At 32.9% G+C, this 19,427-nt stretch overlaps 1 protein-coding gene across 2 annotated transcripts in view; it reads left to right on the top strand.

Moving 5' to 3' along the window:
* LRP1B (LDL receptor related protein 1B) overlaps positions 1-19,427 on the top strand; it is a 1,745,675-nt gene that overhangs the window by 1,188,245 nt on the left and 538,003 nt on the right. For both annotated transcript variants that reach the window (XM_020288518.2, XM_076005497.1), the window contains exons 30-31: positions 12,951-13,125; positions 13,930-14,024. In XM_020288518.2, coding sequence (XP_020144107.2) covers positions 12,951-13,125; positions 13,930-14,024 — 270 coding nt within the window. The remainder of the gene's footprint in view (positions 1-12,950; positions 13,126-13,929; positions 14,025-19,427) is intronic.

Below are 19,427 nucleotides of genomic sequence, written 5' to 3'. Positions count from 1 at the left end.
GGACTGGATCCTTCTTTGGCTTAAGCTTATTAACAACTTGAAGAGACACAGTTTCTCTTCAGCTTGTTCTCCCTAAACTTGGTAGAGGGATTTGGAGAGGGATAGGGGAAAGGGTAATTAGCATGCTTTAAAGTATACTGAAAATTTTAAATCAAACCTTATTTGAGCTATATGATCACTCTCTTAATGAAAGCATACAGAGTATAATTTTTAAATTCACAGTCCTTTTTAAAAGAGTTTTCCATGTATATTAGAAGGCCGGCTTGAGTACCCACTAGTAGTAGATCTCAGAGTACCACTAAGGTACTCTTGTATTTAGGCTAGCTTTTTACTAATCTCAGGTTAGTACTGTTAAAGCAACTTATTGAATGAATTGGTCATAAGATTCAAATATTTATTTCGAACTTGTCAACAGGAAAGAGTTTTTCTAAAAAAGCTTATGCAAAGATTTCTTCTTTGTACAGGATGTTTTACATGGGCGGGTGGATAGTTGAATAAGCATCATTAGACTGCATTAAAAACAAAAATAATGCCTAATTAAATGTCATAACTCTCAAATGACCAGGTAAAGGACATTAAGTGACTCCTAAGATTGACAATCAGTTAAGTGGTCTTCCTTCAAGAAATGTATCGAAGTCTAACAGAAAAGTGTTTAATTCATTTACCATGAATATTAAATACTTTTCAAAAGGCTCTGTGAATGACATAGAGCAAAAGATGTTATATCTTAAAAAAATTGGGGGACAATTTTCCATCTCTAATTATGGACAGGTATCTAGTAGTAAGTAATCTGGTAAATCTATCTTTGAGAAAATTACTAAGACTTATTTCTGTTTAGCAGACTCTATAGTTATCAACCAAAATTTGAGCAATAATATATTTTCTCTCTAATAATTGATAAATATACTCATTAGGATCGATAATTGCTAATTCAGTCATTTTGACAAATATTGGAATACTTTCTATATCATAAGAAATTGAAGTGGAGCCTGTATAGACTAAATTGCATGGAACAAAAGGGGGGTGCACCTATATAAGCTGAAGGATCTTAAGAAATAGAAACCAAATCATGTCAGTTTTTAGAGGACAAGTTGTTGATTAAAAAAAAAGATGGAGAATCAAAGAAGTATTTTAAGGTGGGTGGGACTACATGATTAGCTTTAACTTTGGAAGAAGGCACTCTGTTACATTTACTGGAAAGTTCTGGGGTAGGAGGGTAGATGAGCAATGAACTCTGTGAAACAGTCTAGTTAGCTGCTATAGTGGCTCCTGGAAGATAACAGAAGCCTAGACTAAGTGGAAAAAATCCACTTGGAGGAACATGAACACGTTATAGAGATATCAAAGAGTAAAAATATAAAAGAAATTAAGAATTAATTGAACTTGAAGGTTGAGGAATAGGCATTGTCAAGGACAACTCCTTCATTTCTGGTTTACCTCACAGGTTAAATGATGTTGCCTTTTTCTTTCTTCCAGAGTGAAACTTTGTTAAGGAACAATATCTTTCCATTAATAGAAAAATTTTAGATGAACTTTTGACAGTTTAGCTTCTGAAATCATCAAAGGATCTCAACCGCCCCCCCCCCCCCCAGTAATTGCACTTTATTTTATCCTTTCATCTTTTAGATACTCTGTGAATGATTCTTTGGAGAAATTTCTCTTACTTTTTACACTGTTGCCATCTGTATTTTCTCTCCATTGGAATTTTTCTTGAGAGACTTTACTTTTCTTACTTTACTTAGTCTAAATCTAATGTCTAAATCTTCATCAAAAAATTAGGCCCCAAATATATGCATTGTGCCGCACATGTCTTTTTATTTTGTTCCTAAGCCGACCATTTTCTGAGGAAAATACTGAAGCTCTTTGGTCTATTCTTTTGTCTGATAATTTTAGGGCAAAGTAAACATTGTTCACCTTTGAAAAATTAAGGACATCTTTGGGCAAGTACAATTGCTTGAGAAAAGTATCTTTTTAGTTATAGAGTAATCTACTACTTGAATGAACTAGATTGTTAGGTTAAGCAGAAAGCTAAAACGAATAAAGGGAAGATTGATATAAATTAGAAGTATAGCTGTTTATTTCTTTAAAGACATTCTCTTATGTGGTAGGAAATAATCACATAATCATATGCTTTTTTTGTAACTACAAAGAGAGGTCATCTTAAACTCAGACCTTTTGATCACATTGCTGCTATATAAAATAAAATTGTCAATACTCTCTAAATGAACTTATTTGATAGTAGATTTCCATTCATATTTGAAATGCTATCTATTGCCAACATTTATTTTGTCGATGAGTAATAAGATTCATTCCCTCTATTTTGCAAGAGACCGTGTTTAATTGTAGTCAGTAATAAAAATTCTTAGAAAATAAAAACTATTCTGAAAATTTGTCCAAAGAGATGAAAGAAATGGAAACAGATCAGTAATAACAGTGAACTCTAGATTTTAGAAATATACTTTGAATTAAAGTAGAGTTTAGATAGGGAACATTTGCTGTTTTATCATTTCTGAATAGAATTTAAATTTTCATTTTCACCCAGCAAGCCTTTTGGTGGAAGAAAGTCAACATATAATTAAAAAGGAGAAGAAAAAGTAAGACAGAAAGGAAAAACAGGCAGGAACCATTCATACAAATGCCATCCCCATTGAGAACTATGTACCGATAAGTGCTAAATGAGCCATACTTTCTATGTTAATTCTTTATCTTTTAGTTAGAAAGATAAATATGCTTTTATTTTTCTCCATGGGTTTTTTTAAAAAAAATTCACACCATATTCTGGGACCCTGGATTGTGAGGTAGAAGTGATTCAAAGATAAATAACTAAGTCCGTAACCTCAAGGAGCTTTATATCTGGTGAAAAAGTAAGATGCGAACAACTAATTAAGATACAAAGCTAAATGAAATAAGGAGTTGAACAAGAGTATAATATAAGTCTGTACTCAGAAAATGAGAACAAGAAATACTATATCCTTACATGAGATTGTCAAAGTGCTCACTGAATAGGTGATAACCAAATGAGACATTGGGAGAAAAAATGATAGTAAAATAAATCCAGGTTGAAGAATCAATAGGCACAAAGGTCTGGATACTTCAAACATACAGAGGAGCAAGTAGTGAAGGGTACATGGACCTTGTAGAAATATGAACTAGAGAGTTAATATGAGGGAAGATCACAGTCTTATAGTAAGGTGTGAGGAGCTGTTTTTGTATTTTTTTTCCCTAAGGCAATGGGAAAACACTGAAGACTTTTAAAGAGAGGTGATTCAAATTCTTCTGAAGATAAATCAGGTGGTAGCTTGAAAGATAGATTGGAAAGTGAGAAATTCTAGACAAGGATGGAATTTGAAAGTCACAGAAATGTTCTAAATCTGAAATAAAATTAGACTAAAACAAAGACAGGTGTAAAGACACTGAGGCATTATAAACATAGAAGTAATTGAACCTGATGACTGAGACGTGAAGATGACCAGATAATTGGAAAGGTATTGATGACATCAATCTACATGAAAATAAGAGAAAGAAAGATGCTTCAGACATTTCCCAACATTAGTACGTAGTGAATCTTCTCTAAGATAGGAATAAATTATAGATTTAGGATATTAAGAGATACAGGGACAATGAAAAAGTTACAATTCTATCCCTATATTGTCTAGGAAAAGCAAAAAGATTTGGGACACATACATATGTGCTAAAACTGACAAAACCAAGGTAACAATAAATATTACATTTCTCAGAGCTGGGAAGGAATAAAATTAATGGGAGCTCCTAAAGTATCTGTAATGTTTTATTTTTTAAGCTGCATCTTAGGTTCATGGATGTTTACTAATATATATACTGTGTGTTATATATAGTAACATACACACACACATATATAAAACTTATATATTTTTGCAGTTTTCCATAATTGCTACAAATGGAACATTTAATATTTGTAAAATTCCCTTGAGAAAACATTTTAAAACTATTACCAGGTTGCTTTTTAAACTTTATTTCTAAGACAGAAATATAATTGCCCAGAAATCCACCTCAAGTGAATTTTGATTGGTTGTAATCATATCTGCCCTAAAAGAAGATATAAGAGAGTTGGGATGCCCTATTCCTTTAAAGGTATTCATGACTGTAGGCAAAATTCTATGCCTATCACCAAGACAATGGTATAAATAAGTTCACTTTTTAGGAAAAGAAAAAGAAAGAAAGAAAGAAAGAAAAAGAAAGAAAGAAAGGAAGGAAGGAAGGAAGGAAGGAAGGAAGGAAGGAAGGAAGGAAGGAAGGAAGGAAGGAAGGAAGGAAGGAAGGAAGGAAGGAAAGAAAGAAAGAAAGAAAGAAAGAAAGAAAGAAAGAAAGAAAGAAAGAAAGAAAGAAAGAAAGAAAGGTAATAAATCTCACAAGCACAGAATTGACAACCAATCCTTGTTCATTTAGAGTTATCTACATGTTAACCAATTTATGTGTTTATTCTACCACCCTCTTCTCCTAAGGCCTTTTTTCTGTGATAATTTTTCTTCTCTCTAAATTCTATCCTTTATCGATCCTTTAGTGACAATCTGCCAATGATAATCTGAGATGTTATCTGAAAATTACTTAGCATTTGTTTTTGAAAGATAATTTTTAAATTGTGGTAATATAAATATAAAATGTATCAATGTAATGATTTTTGAATATACAGTTCAGTAGTGTTAAATACGTGCAAAGTTTACATATGATCTCCAGAACTCATTTCATCTTGAAAACCTGAAACTATTATTTTTTATGTAGTTTTATGGAATACAAGTGCAGTTTTGTTATACAGATATATTACGCATTGGTGAAGTCTGGGCTTTTAATGTACGCATCACCCAAATAGTGTACATTGTACCCAATAAGTAATTTTTCATCCTTCACAACCCAGCCCTCCCCCATTTGGCTCTCCAATGTTTATTATTCCAATCTGTATGACCATGCATACACATAGCTTAGTTCACACTTATAAATGAGAACAAGTGTTATTTGATTTTCCATTCCTTAGCTACTTCACTTAGGATAATGGCCTCCAGTTCTATTCATGTTGCTGCAAAGGATATTATTTTATTTTTTTATATTATGGCCAAGTAGCATGGTATATAGTCACCACATTGTCTTTATCATTGGTTGATGGGCACTTATGTTGATTCTGTATCTTTGCTATTGTGAATTATGTTGTGGTAAACATATGAGTACAGGTATCTTTTTTTTTTGATCAAATAATAATTTTTTTCAGAATATTACAGGGGTACAATGCTTTGGTTACATAAATTGTTTTATACCACTTGAGTCAAAGTTATAAGTGTGTCCATCCCTTATATAGTGTGTATTACACCAGTTAGGTGTGAATTTGCCCACACCCTCCACATTCCTCCCACCTGCTTGATTTCCAATGAGTGATATTTCCATATGTGCACATAAATGTTAATTGATTAATTCCAATTTAATGATGAGTATATGTGATATTTGTTTTTCCATTCTTGTGATACTTCACTTAGAAGAATGGTCTCCAGTTCCATCCAGGTTAATTTTAATACAAGAGGTATTAGTTTGCCATTTTTTTTAAATGGCTGAGCAATACTCCATGGTGTATATATATATATATATGTGTATATATATATATATATATACTTGGATCATGCTTATTTACCTGTAACTTTGATTCTTCTTCCTGAGCAGAACTGATGACCAATATATATATATATATATACCACATTTCATTAATCCACTCATGTATTGATAGGCACTTGGGTTGTTTCCACATCTTTGCAATTGTGAATTGTTCTGCTATAAACATTCGAGTGCAGATGTCTTTTTTATAAAATGTCTTTTTTTCCTTTGGGTCAATACCCAGTAGGGGGATTGCTATATCAGATGGCAGGTCTACTTTTAGTTCTTTGAGGTGTCTCTGTAATACTTTCTATAGAGGTTGTACTAGTTTGCAGCCCCACCAATCATCTTACTCCAGTCACAATGGCTATGATTAAAAAGTCAAAAAAACAATAGATGTTGGTGAGGATGTGGAGAAAAGAAAACACTTATACCCTGTTGGTGGGAATGTAAATTAGTAGAACCTCTATGGGAAACAGCATGGAGATTCCTCAAAAAACTCAAAGTAGACTTACCATTCAATCTAGCAATCCCATTACTGGTTATCTACCCAATGGAAAAGAAATTATTATATCAAATAATGTTGAGTTGAAGTGGTTAAAGTGGGCATCCTTATCTTGTTTCAGTTCTTAGGGCCAATACTTTGAACTTTCCCTGCTCAGTATAACATTGGCTGTGGACTTGTCATATATAGCTGTTATTATTTTGAGGTATGTTCCTTTATGCCTAGTTTGCTTAGGGTCTTTTATCATGAAGGGATGTTGAATTTTATCAAATATTTTTCTGCATCTATTGAGATGATCACAGTTTCTGTTTTTAATTCTATTTATGTTGTGTATCACATTTATTGCTTTGTGTATGTTGACCCATCCTTGCATCCCTGGAATAAAACCCACTTGACTGTAGTATATTATGTTTTTGATGTACTGTTGGATTTGGTTTGCTAGTATTAAATATTTTGTTGAGGATTTTTGCATCTATGTTTATCAGGGATATTGGTCTGTAGCTTTTTCCCATGAGTTCTTCAGTAGGCGCTGGCACTCTTTCCTCAGTAGTCCACTTGGATCATGCTTATTTACCTGTAACTTTGATTCTTCTTCCTGAGCAGAACTGATGACCAATGTCTCTAGTCAGCCATGTGGATAAAAAGTTAAAACTATACACTTAAACAGAAACTCTCTATTTCCTGCTCCCTCAATCCCTGGGCAACCACCATTCTACTTTCTGTCTCTATGAAGACCACTTATTTCACTTAGCATTATATCCTGAAGGTTTATACATGTTGTAGCATTTCTCAGAGTTTCCTTCCTTTTAAAGGGTAAATATTAATAGTTTTCCATCGTATGTATATACCACATTTTGTTTATCCATTATCTGCCAGTGAGTTGGTTGCTTCCAACTCTTGGCTACTGTGAATAATTTTGTTGTGATTATGAGTGTACAAATATCTCTTTGAGACCCTGCTTTCAACTCTTTCTAGTATATACCCAAAACTGGAATTGCTGTATCATACAGTAATTCTTTTTAGTTTTAGGTGGAAATGCCATTCTGTTTCTACCATTTTACATTCCCAACAGTGCACAAGGCTTCCACTTTCTCAACTTCCTTGCCAACATTGTTATTTTATGTTTTTTGATAGTAACCATTCTAATAGGTATGAGGTGGTATTTCATTTTGGTTTTGATTTGCATTTCCCTAATGATGGTGATGTGGAGCATCTTTTCTTGTGTGTGTAGCCCATTTCTATATCTTCTTTGGAGAAATGACTATTTAAGTCTTTACTCACCTTTTACTCAGGTTTTTTGTTGTTGATTTGTAGTTTGAAAATAATTTTGTTGGGTATAAAATTACAAATTGAGAGCTATTTTCTCTCAGCCCTTTGCAGATATTGTCCCACTATCTTTTGGCCTCTCTTATTTCTATTGAGAAACCCCATGTTTGTCTAATTGTCATTCCTTTTGTGGTGATGCATCTTTGCTCTCTAGCTGCTTATAGCATCTTTTCTTTGTCTTCATTACAATAATTTTACTTTGCCACCCTGTCTGTTTTGTCTCCTATGGGGTCCTGTCTTTCATAAGTCCACGTAGGGAAAACCTCAATTATTTTCTATTTTCTCTAATCCAGTCTTTCTACTCTGTGCTCTGTAGACTCTAATTAGATGTGCTAGACTATTTATTCTACCTTCCAACTCACTTAATCTTTTTACTCCTCAGAGCTAGCTTTGGTTAACTTCTTTCAATTTATCTTGTAGCTCACTAGTTGAACTGTGTCTAAGCTACTGTTTAATATATCCAAACATTTTTTAATATATTTTTTTAATATCACAAGTTATTTTTGGTTCTCATTTATAACTTCTAAGAGGATTTGATTATTGCACATTCATTATTATTTCAAAGCATCTGTTATTCCTTTAAAATATTCTATTTATTTTTCTTTATCCTATATATAATAATTTATAAATATGAAGACTTTGGAGTTTTATACTTGTTATTTATTTTTCTCATTACTCTTTCTCTTATGTCTCATTTCTTTGTATGTTTTTTAATGTTTTTGGTTCTGGTCTATTATGAGGATGAAATTAATCAATGGGAATTGTGAGGGCCTAGGTTGAAGAAATTTTTCTTCCACAGAGGATTCGAATTTACTGTGGATGGAGAGAAAAGAAGTTACTATTAATGTAAGCCAGGGATCAATTTAATTTGATTTTGCACTTCTTAACCAGTGGATTTCTTGAGTTTAAGCTAGTAATCTCTTGCCTAAGTACAGACCTATGCTTAGAACTTTTAATTGGTTTTATACCCAGAGAAAAGATAGAGAAAAATAGGGGGTTTTTTGAACTTTTTAACGCCCCTTTAATAATTCTCTGTCCCACTCTCTGTGAGTTTAAGGATTGAATCCTCTTGCACTCAGCAACTAATAATTCATGAATCTCTAGATTCTCAGTGCAAGTTTTTTTCTTTATGGTTGCACCAGCTTCTGCATTCCCATTTGCTTCATCGTTTTAGCTAACAGGTGAGTGTGTGTTAGCACATTGAGATTTTCCCATTTGTCTTATGATCTCTACAATGCATATCAAAGTTACAATTTATCATACACCAGGGAATTTTGTAGCAATAAAGGACTTTTCAGAATATACTATTTAATTTGCCTGAGTTCATGAAGTAAGAGTCCCCAGGAATAGAAAATTGAACTTTCTGAGAAACTTGCTCAGAGGTCTTGGTCTGATTTACTTAAAAATAAGAGTTAAGAATCAGAATTTATTATCTTGATATTTTTCTGAAGGAAATAAAATATCATTAAATGTTAAATAGATAGCTATTTTCATTTTTCCCCCTTCTCTTTATGAGGAATTTACCAAGGTACTCTACTACAACCAGATATGGATATTAGTGGTAGACAGAAAAACACAAGTTTTATTTCAGACATAAAAATGATAATTAGAAATTCTAATCTGGTGGGTAGAAAAAGGATAAGAATAAAAAATTTGAATTAAGATTGCCTGAGTTTGTATTTAGATAAGCTTCTCAACAGAAACTTTTTTTTTTTTTTTTTTTTTTTTTTTTTTTTTTTTTTTTGAGACAGAGTCTCACTTTGTTGCCCAGGCTAGAGTGAGTGCCGTGGCGTCAGCCTAGCTCACAGCAACCTCAAACTCCTGGGCTCGAGTGATCCTTCTGCCTCAGCCTCCCGGGTAGCTGGGACTACAGGCATGCGCCACCATGCCCGGCTAATTTTTTATATATATATCAGTTGGCCAATTAATTTCTTTCTATTTATAGTAGAGACGGGGTCTCGCTCTTGCTCAGGCTGGTTTTGAACTCCTGACCTTGAGCAATCCGCCCGCCTCGGCCTCCCAAGAGCTAGGATTACAGGCATGAGCCACAGCGCCCGGCCTCAGAAACTTTTTTTTTAGCTCAGTTCACATATTCTTAAAATTTTAGACTATGTATCTAGTCTAGAATTTATTCATGAATTAATTAAAAGTATTTATATTGCAGGCAATATTGTATATATCTGGGGAGAGAGACTATAAAGATAAATTAACAAGAAGCTTTCCCTCGAAGTATATGTGAAAGTAGTAATATATCTGCCAAATAACTACCTTAGGTAGCAAGGGATCAACCAGATACAGTCCTGTTGAGTTAGGCAGATGGACAAAATCTTTTCAGCCGTGGCATACAGGAGAAATAATTAAGTTTTTGTGATTGAAGGGTGATGTTGCCTACCAGCTGGCCTATTTGCCTAAAATTCATGCAAGTGGAAATGGGTTAGGGTATGAAGTCTAAATAGTTTCCCTATCATTGGGAAAGGTCGGGACAAGTCTGGAAATCTGAAAACACACTAATATGACTTACGTGTAGGTATTTGGATAAAAATAGTGATAAATAGAGTTGGGAAGGTATTGTAGCTATATTTAGACATATAGTAAGCTAGGCTAAGGAATTTAGACATCACATTCTAGGTGATTGGAAGCTATTGAATACTGTGGAGCAAGTGAAGGTCATGACTCAAAGCTCTCTAGTCAGAAAAATAAACCTGGCAGCAACTAAATCAATTGCTTAGAAAAGGAACAGACTAGATATTATTGTAATATTAAAGGTAGAAATAGATTCAAGAGAGCATAGCTATAGAACTGACAAGGACTAAATAGGTATTAATAACTTACATTTGACCATACTTTGCAATTTAAGAGTGTAATATATTCTCTAGGCCATATGATAAAGAGTGCATTAGAAATGAATAAAAGGATTTTGAGCAGCAGAGCACCTCCCCCCCCCACAAATCTATGGAGAATATGTATTTTAGGGGAAATAAAAACTCATTTTATTATTTTTGCCAATACCAAGCAATCCAAGGTAAAATGAAAAAAGTATTAAGTATTTAGACTGGCAAAAGGATTCCTCAGCTCTACATTGAGCTACATTATCTACTTTAATATTCATAATAATACTATGTACTATCTACAATTAGCACCATTTTATAGATAAGAGGCTGGAGATATTTAAATGACTTGATTAATAACAAAAATAAGCACTCAATTTGGAACATGAACCCAAATCTTCTCATTACATCAATATTGCCTCTCAGCAACCAATAAACTCCAGAGAGTGAAGAAGGAATAAAGATTCTGACTTAGGCAAATAAATAAGTACAAGATATGGCATGTTTAATTTTAAAGAAGTTGTATATTAGTTTTCTCTGGAAATAAAAAGAGAGAACTGTATGAGAATAGCTAAAAATAAAAAGAAATTTGAAGTTTGGGGTTGAAAACTTAAGGAAATTCACATTTGCCATTCACTGACTTACTTATAAATTAATGATGGAAGTTAACTTGCAGAGTGTGAGGGTTGTTGATTTGAAGAGAACTGGAAACATGAGAAATATTTTCTAAGGGAGCTGTGATTAAAAGTTACTTAGGGATGATTAAAGGATTTATGAGAAGAAAAGTAGGCTTAGTTGATATTCAAGAACATAAAGGAAGCCTACCATTCCAATGCTATACTTTATAGCTGCCTCAGAATGGCCATACCTCCACAACTTGTCTTGTGTCTTAAATTTTGAACTAGTTGGCAAATTTAACAAGTCTGGATTTTTCACTTTCACATGAAAAACTCTAGCTTTGTGGCTTCTTTTGAAAATAATAAGAGGGAAGATATAGCAATTCCATTAAAGCTAAACAACAGCAATTCTGAAGCTTTGATTGGAATCACTACCTTGAGCAGTGGCAGAATCTTGGGCCTCTCTCCAGAACTATTGAATTAGAATTTTCATTTTAACAGCCTCCAGGTGTCTTGTAAGTTTAGAAACAGTGGTATTCTCAGGTTTGGCAATCTCGTTCTGTGTTCTCGGTTCTTTGTGTGCTCTTGGCTAAAGAATGAGCAGACACATCAAAGTAAGGCAAGCATGAGGTGAAATTTATTGAGGGGGAGCAAGATAGGATTATAGGGCAAGCACAAGATTTAAATTTACAGAGCAAGCAAGATACATATGCTACGGATGACAACTAGTCCCTTGTTGTAGCAAAAGAGTCCTTGATTATGGTCTGGATCTTGTTTTATAGTGTCCAGGTAGCGGCCTACCAGGCTTCAGACATCATCATGGAACTAGTTTGATGGACATTTGGTAGTTATATGACCTTAGTCTTACTGTGCAGGTAGATCTCCCATGAGCCTCTCTGAAAGCCCATTTGTGGGGCTGAACCACAAAATAGATTTAAGTGAATGACATGATAATTAGCCTTAGGTTGGCCTAAGTTACCTTCCAGACTCAATTGTACCTGTGCTGCTTGGCCTATGGGCTAGAGAGTCCTCAGCGTGCCGCCACTGTGCTAAGTTCTGATTGGCAGATTCACAGGGTGTTCCCCTCTCCCCCAGGTGTGGCAGTTGCCAACCTTGTTCTGGTGAGGAGCTGGAGCTCCCTAACTGTCTAACCAACAGTATAGAAAACTCTAGAAATACAAAATGCTAGAAAATATTATAACTTTGCAAAATAAACACAAAACCAAGGTAGAGTAGTTAAATGCCATAGATTGGGGACTAAAGTGGCTTACTTTATGTATTAATATTTTTAAGAGATTTTCTAGTACCTATCATTTATAACTTTATTTTTATCTTAATTTTTTCTTAGTTAAAATGTGCAATTATATTTATATCTAAACTCCATCATTGTTTTTAAAGATGTCTATTTCAATAATGAAGAACTAGCAACCCAAATACAAATATTCATATTGGATGCAATGAATCTGAATTTAATTAGATTTCAGTAATTTCTACAGGATCCACACTGGAGGAATGTTAAAAGGATTTTAGTTTCTTTCATCAGTCAATTCTTGTTAATTATCTATTTTGAAAGATACTCAACTCTGGTGATTTTTTTTTTTTTTAGGAAAGTTGAATTGTTTTATCTTATTTCAGTAACAAATTGGCACTTAAAACATAAAATAGCCCATTTGTTGATCGGCCACAAGTACTTTCTCCTAACTAGAAAGATGTGCTACCAACTAGAGAAGCTATTACCCTAATTTGAATTTTGGTCACCTTAGCCCATAAGACTGCTGCCTGAATGTGCCCCTAAGTGTTTACAAGTGAATCATTGACTGGTAGTATAATTTCAATGCTAATTGTTGCTTTAAGTTTTCAAATGGCCCCGCAGTAAGACATTAATGATTATTCATGCCTTAAGAAGGGCTGATAAGGGAATGAGATTACAATCTTGTACAATTTTAGCTAACAAATTAAAGTATAAATTAAATTTACCGTTTGATAGAAAATAACTACTTGGAAAGCCAACAGAATGAGAAACTTCATTCACTTTTAAATCTTCTCTTCCCTGTTTTACAGATATTCAGAGTATCAGAGGGCTAGCTGTGGATTGGGTCTCTCGTAATTTATACTGGATTAGCTCAGAATTTGATGAAACACAAATTAATGTGGCAAGACTAGATGGCTCTTTGAAAACTTCAATCATCCATGGAATCGATAAGCCACAGTGTCTTGCAGCTCACCCAGTCAGGGGGTAAAGTATGATTATTTTTTTTAAGTTTTTCCAAAATTTCACATACTTTTTCTCTGATTTTATATGAAAGAATTGTTTAATTTAGAGGACACAGATATAACAGCTATGGAGTAAAAAAAAGCAAATGGAAATGTGGAAACTTTAAGAGATCCCTGGTTAGAGATTTATTATCTGTGTAAAATAGACTTTTTATTTATATTGTTATAAGGAATGAGAGTTTCTAATAAAAAGCGATGTTGGAGAAAGTGGTTGATCATATTTCCAATGCCAGTGATTTAATAGTATATTTACTGCATGTTGATGTTATTATGGTCACTGCTAAGTAGATCAGATTCCCCAGTCTTCCGGTTAGTCATCTTGTACGCTTGAGGAAGCTCACATAGGGCTAAACTCTTTCTCTCCAGCACTTAAACAACAGGAATCATTGAAATGAGTTTATTCCCCTCTACAGTGTCTGATTTCTTTACAGCTAAGAGAGTTAAGTCTTGATGAATTACTTAAAATGCAAATAATTTACTGTACTTGTACTTAAATATTCAATTTTGAATGTAAGAGGAAAAAGGGAGTGAGATTATTATTATTTTTTTCAATAGCAGGATAAAGCAAGAAAGGTGCTTTCTTCCCAGGCAAATATATAGGTTATTGTCAACAAATGGCTCAACAATTTTGGGGATTCCTAAAAAGAATGACATTAATCCCAAGCCAAGAATATATTTTGATGTTTAGTTTGTTATTATGTGTGTGTGTCTACTCAGCAAGTAAGTCTACATCTAATATTTTTAATCTATATTTCTTTGAATTAAGGAAACTCTACTGGACAGATGGAAACACAATTAACATGGCAAACATGGATGGCAGCAATAGCAAGATTCTCTTTCAGAATCAGAAGGAACCAGTTGGTAAGTATTCCTTTTTAATAGTTAAAGTCACTACAGTTTTTAATGTTACAAAGTATACTGTTCAATGTATCTTTGATCTAAAGCCTGAAAGAAAATATTACAGATTAGTGATAAAAATTAATTCAGGAATTGATCAATTTCACTGATCTATTGGGTCTCTGTTGGGTAAGGAGGAAACATTCATTATATGGATAAGAAGATAAATCCTTTTACTATAAGAATTTTTGCAATGTATTAAGTACTGAAGTTACTAAAAAATTTAGTGTAATTAACAAATATCTTATTTTCACTGGTGAATATCTAATACAATGAGGCAATGGCAATATAACTACTGAGGGTACCCCGATCATGACTATTGTGTCATTATTAATAGTTACAATGATTTGGGTTTAGATATTTAGTATTTAGTTTTCAAAAGTTTTCATTCACTCTGCAATGTGTTTATTTAGCTTGTTATTCTACTGTGGCCAACCATTGCAAATCATCAGATGTAACACAATGGTGCTGACAGAGAGCTTTGACTTGTTCCCACAAAACATCTTTGAAAATCTTAAGTCCAAAATTCTTTTAGAATATATGTTATCTATTTGGACATAGATATCTCTATATCATAATAATGTTTTTTAACCTTAATCACTTTTGTCTCATATTTTCTTGTATATCTGTGCAAGGCAAGAATAAACATTGCCTATTTGTCATTTCAAAGTACCTTTTTAAAAAATTTAATAATGAACCTGAATTGTGGTATCATTAAATGCATATATGATGAAATATACAAAAGAAAGTCATAATTTTGCTTTGAGTTGAATACTGTATATTTTTTGAATCTGAGAAATGAATTGATATACCATGAAGCTTTTCAGTAATTTTTTCTTAGTTTTAGAAATGTAGAAATATACTGACTTGAAATAGCTCATTTTTAATAGTGATGATTCAATAAAGGTATAATTTCACTGAGATTTGGAATAAATAATACTTTTCACATAGTCTATAGGATATAGAATAAAACTCTGATATAAAGTGTACTGATAATAACTCTTTTCTTTAGACTGTTCTAAGATTTGTATGTAATTGGAATTCAGGGTAGTGTTAGAAATTAAAGGCAGATTGAAATGCTCATACTTTTGTGTGGGGAAGATGACAGAACAAAAGAAACAAGGTGCTCTACAAGATTAGGCACCATACAAAAGACTTAATTTGGACTAAAGCAATTCAGTTTGGTACTTATCTGGAATTGTTCAGAATATTGAATACTGAAAAGTGAGTATGGTGGAAATAATATAAGCAAATCAGGTCCTTACATTGTAGCCATAAGTTTTACCAAAATGTTAATTTATATGCTTGTTTCAATACTGGGGAAAAACCTTATCTTCTATACTAAATATCCATTTCCCTGTTCAAAATAAATTAAGGAAAAAACCCTAATAGCTTATATTTTTTAAAAAGTTAATAACAGGAATTACTGTTAACTATTCACAGTTCGTAGTTAACCCCTCAGGTGTTGTACACCAAGTGATATTTTTAAGTTTTCATTCACTCTGCAATGTGTTTATTTAGCTTGTTATTTTACCTTTGCCAACCTTTGTAAATCATTAGATGTAACACGACACAATGGTGCCAACAGAGGGCTTTGACTTATTCCCATAAAACATCTTTGAAAATCTTATGTGTACGGATGTATATGGATGATGTATATATCATAGATATGGATGATGACTCAGTGATAAATAGTAGATATCTATTCTTTGTCAGTTATTATATTTGAAAATTATTTTAAAATAAATTCTCGAAGTCATACTTTTAGTAAACTTTAATTTCTTCAAGACATACTATTTTGGCATAAATAACTCAGAACCTCATTACAAACTATACCTTAAATCAGCATTGAGTATGGCCTGTTAGCCAGACATTCACTCATTCAATATACAGATTTTTGTTGAATATCAGATTTTGTACCAGGCCTGTTGATAAAAATTTAACACTGTCCTTTTCCTTAAGGGGCACGGGAATCTAATTACTTTAGGTTCCATTAAGAAAATATAACATAATGACCTTGAGCAAGTTACTGTTAGCTTGGTGGTGCTTGATTTCCTTATTCGTATAATTAAGACAAAATGTTTGTTTTATAAAGTTCTCATGAGAATTGAATTAAAAAGCTTGTGAGGAAAAACATCTGGGCCTTAATAATACAGCCTGCCAGTAGTAGCACTAGTGTATGTATGTTAGGCCCAATAGACTAGAATTTGAATGATTTGATTGTAGTATTAAGACTATAAATGAGTTTAGTGAAGAGTTAAGAGTCGATTCCATCCATAGATGTCACTAAGATCTCGTTTGTTAACATTCACCATTCTTAACTGACAATGCAAATTAAATGAACTAAATTGTTCAAAGTCTGAGTACAAAAAGAAAAAGCAAATTCAGAAACACAGAAATTAAGGACAACTTAAAGCAATTTTCACATGAATATAAAACATTCCTTTTGCATGTTTGAAGGACAACATGGTTGGAGAAAAGTTGTTTGGGCAGCCAAACAAATCTGGATATGAATCTCTGCTTCTATACTTATTAACTCTGTGACTTTAAACAAGTCTCTTTCATTTTCTAAGGCTCAGTTATATTATCTATAAAATGGACATAATAGTATGTAACTTTGGTGTTATTTTTAGAATTTAAGCCACATATGCAATATCTCATGTTCTAGCAATTCCACACTTACTTACATACCTTAGAGAGATCTTATATATGTGCTCAAGGAAGCAAGTACAAGGAATTACATTAAATCCCTGTTTATCATAATATAAAAAAATTGAAAAGATACTAAATCCTTATTAAAAGAGGAATGAATAAAATAAATGCAGCTTGTTCATTGTTAAAATATAATACATATGTTCGTGTGTATATAAACATACATACATATATATGTGTAGAGAAGTTCAAACTTTCCCTCTGAAAGTTTGAGTCTAAATCTGCTGAAATGAATTGACAATAGACATATTAATAGGAGAAAATGTATACAAATTTATTGATGTGCACATGAAAACAGAAGTCTCACAAATATGAGACTCCAAAAACAGCCATATGACTGAAGTTTTTATATTGTACAGAAAAGAATAGAGGCTTGGAGCATGGTGACAGATTATCAGAGAGGGGGCGGGGGACAAAAGGCATGGCAAGCAAGGGCTGTCTGGTTATGCAAATGAAGCCTCACAGGTAGCAGCCTTCAGAAAGAATAAATGGGAATCTGTTTCAAAAGTTTCTCTATCAAATCTGTAAAATTGTCAGACTTTTAGTACCCTTTCCACATGAGTTAAGTTTTTCCTAAATCCGGATAAGGCAGATAAGGAGGCCATAAAGAAAGCATGTGCATCTGCTGTTTTACTTTGTTAATGTAGATTTTCTCTACAGATGCAAGTTTCCCCACAAAGGACAGCTTTTCAGAGCTATTCCTGTATCTGCAGCCCCTCTGAATAGCCATCTCAAAATATACCAAAGAAGTGTATTTTGGGGTGGCATATTTTGCTTTTTTCCACATATATCTCAAAAAGCATTGAGAAAAGTAATTAGCAGTATAATACTTACATATTTACAGTATGATGTCATTTATATAATTTCAAAATGAAATACAAAGCGTTAATATATATTGCTCCTAGATATACATATTTATAAAACTATGGAAAGAAGTAGACTGGAAATATACACACCGATTTTATAATAGCAGTTGTCTTTGGGAGGGGACAATAATAACATCTGAAAGGGAATTTTCATCTTTATCAAAGATTTTAACTGTATAAGTAAATTTCAGTTATGTTTATATAAATTTATATTTAATAAAAATATTCAAATTAAATATAATAAAATCTTAATATTTAATTGTGTAGTGAATTTATGAATGTATATTTTCTTCTTCTCTGTGTTGAATGCTGGCTCCTTAGAATATTACCAAACAACTTGTTGTTCAGCACATTGACTGCCACACTAGAAAAAACATTTTTTTCCTTGGGGCCATAGTATTTTATTACAAAAATAGAATAAAAACTTTGAAAACAAAATGATCCTTCTAATTTAATGAAAAATTTGTTATTTTTAAATTATTTTTTGTGCATGAGTTATTTGCAACTTGAAAAATAGTTCACATGGCTCCCAAGGTAAAGAGACATGCGCATTACATATGCTTCAAGAGGCCCTAGGATCAAAACTAGCATGAGTTAAATACAACTCACATGGAAGTTAACGTGTTAGACAAAGTTGAGTTTCTTGCTTACAGTGGTAAAGGAGAACACTAATCAGCTAACTCGTGCTAGTATTCTCAGAGGGGGAAAGGCAAAGTTGAAATAGTAATTGAGATTTTGCAATCTGGTTTAAGGTAGGTCTGTCAATTGAAGACTTGACTAGGCTTGAGTAAGAATCATTAGATGATAATTTCAAGTTGGCGAATATAGCAAGAAGATTTTGAGGGAAAGTGATTCAAAGAGTCTTAAAGTATAAACTGTCATTTCATGTTTTTTTTTGCTTTAGAATTGATAGGTATTTCAGAAAGTTCTTGAAATCAACTTTCATTATTATATTATTATGTTTGTGAATGGAAAAAAAGATAAACTCTGTAAATTAATTTAAGGAGGTTTATTCTGAGTCAAATTTCAGGACCATGGCCTGGAGCCACACCCAAGAAGCCTTGAACAAGTGGACTCACTATGGCTGAGTTACAGTTTGGTTTTCTGCATTTTGAGGAGATAAGAATTATTGGTAAAGTCACAAAGCAGTACATGGAAGGCATACATTGGTTTGGCCCAAAAGGTGGGACATCTCAAAGTGGGGCTTACAAGTCATAAGTGGATTTAAGAATTCTTTAGTTGACAATTGGCTACAAAAGTTAGGTTTTGTCCAAAAGACTAGGAATCAGCAGAAAGGAATGCTTGAGTTAAGTTAAGGGTCTTCTATCTTTGATGTGATGCTATATCGGAATCAGATTGGGAAGTAAACCACATCAAAAAACCTGTTTCCTGAATTTATATCATTTGTAGGCATGATTCACCAGGCCCCCTTATAAAGGAATTTTTTGGGGGGACAAAGGAAAAGATCAGAGTTCAGTCCTCATATCCTTTGCAACTCTTATCTTCCTGGGTAAGAATTTCTAGAAATAATAAAGTTATATCATTGAAAACAGTGGACTAGTAAAACCATGTTAATGTAGCCAATAAGGTATGCTTTTGGTTTTGAGTCTCATTTATAAAATTAAGCATTTGTTTCACAAATTTTTTGTTTTAAAGTCATTTTTAAATGCATTAAAAACATCCTTTGTAAAAAAAATGTATATACTAATATGTTCTTTCATGAGCTGACCCTAAAAAGAAGATCTGCAACAGTCAGGGCTCTACCAGAGAAACAGAGCCAATGATATGT

Source organism: Microcebus murinus, chromosome 8 (genome assembly GCF_040939455.1).
Source record: "Microcebus murinus isolate Inina chromosome 8, M.murinus_Inina_mat1.0, whole genome shotgun sequence".
Classification (NCBI taxonomy): domain Eukaryota; kingdom Metazoa; phylum Chordata; class Mammalia; order Primates; family Cheirogaleidae; genus Microcebus; species Microcebus murinus.
This window is presented reverse-complemented; position numbering and strand designations above follow the sequence as displayed.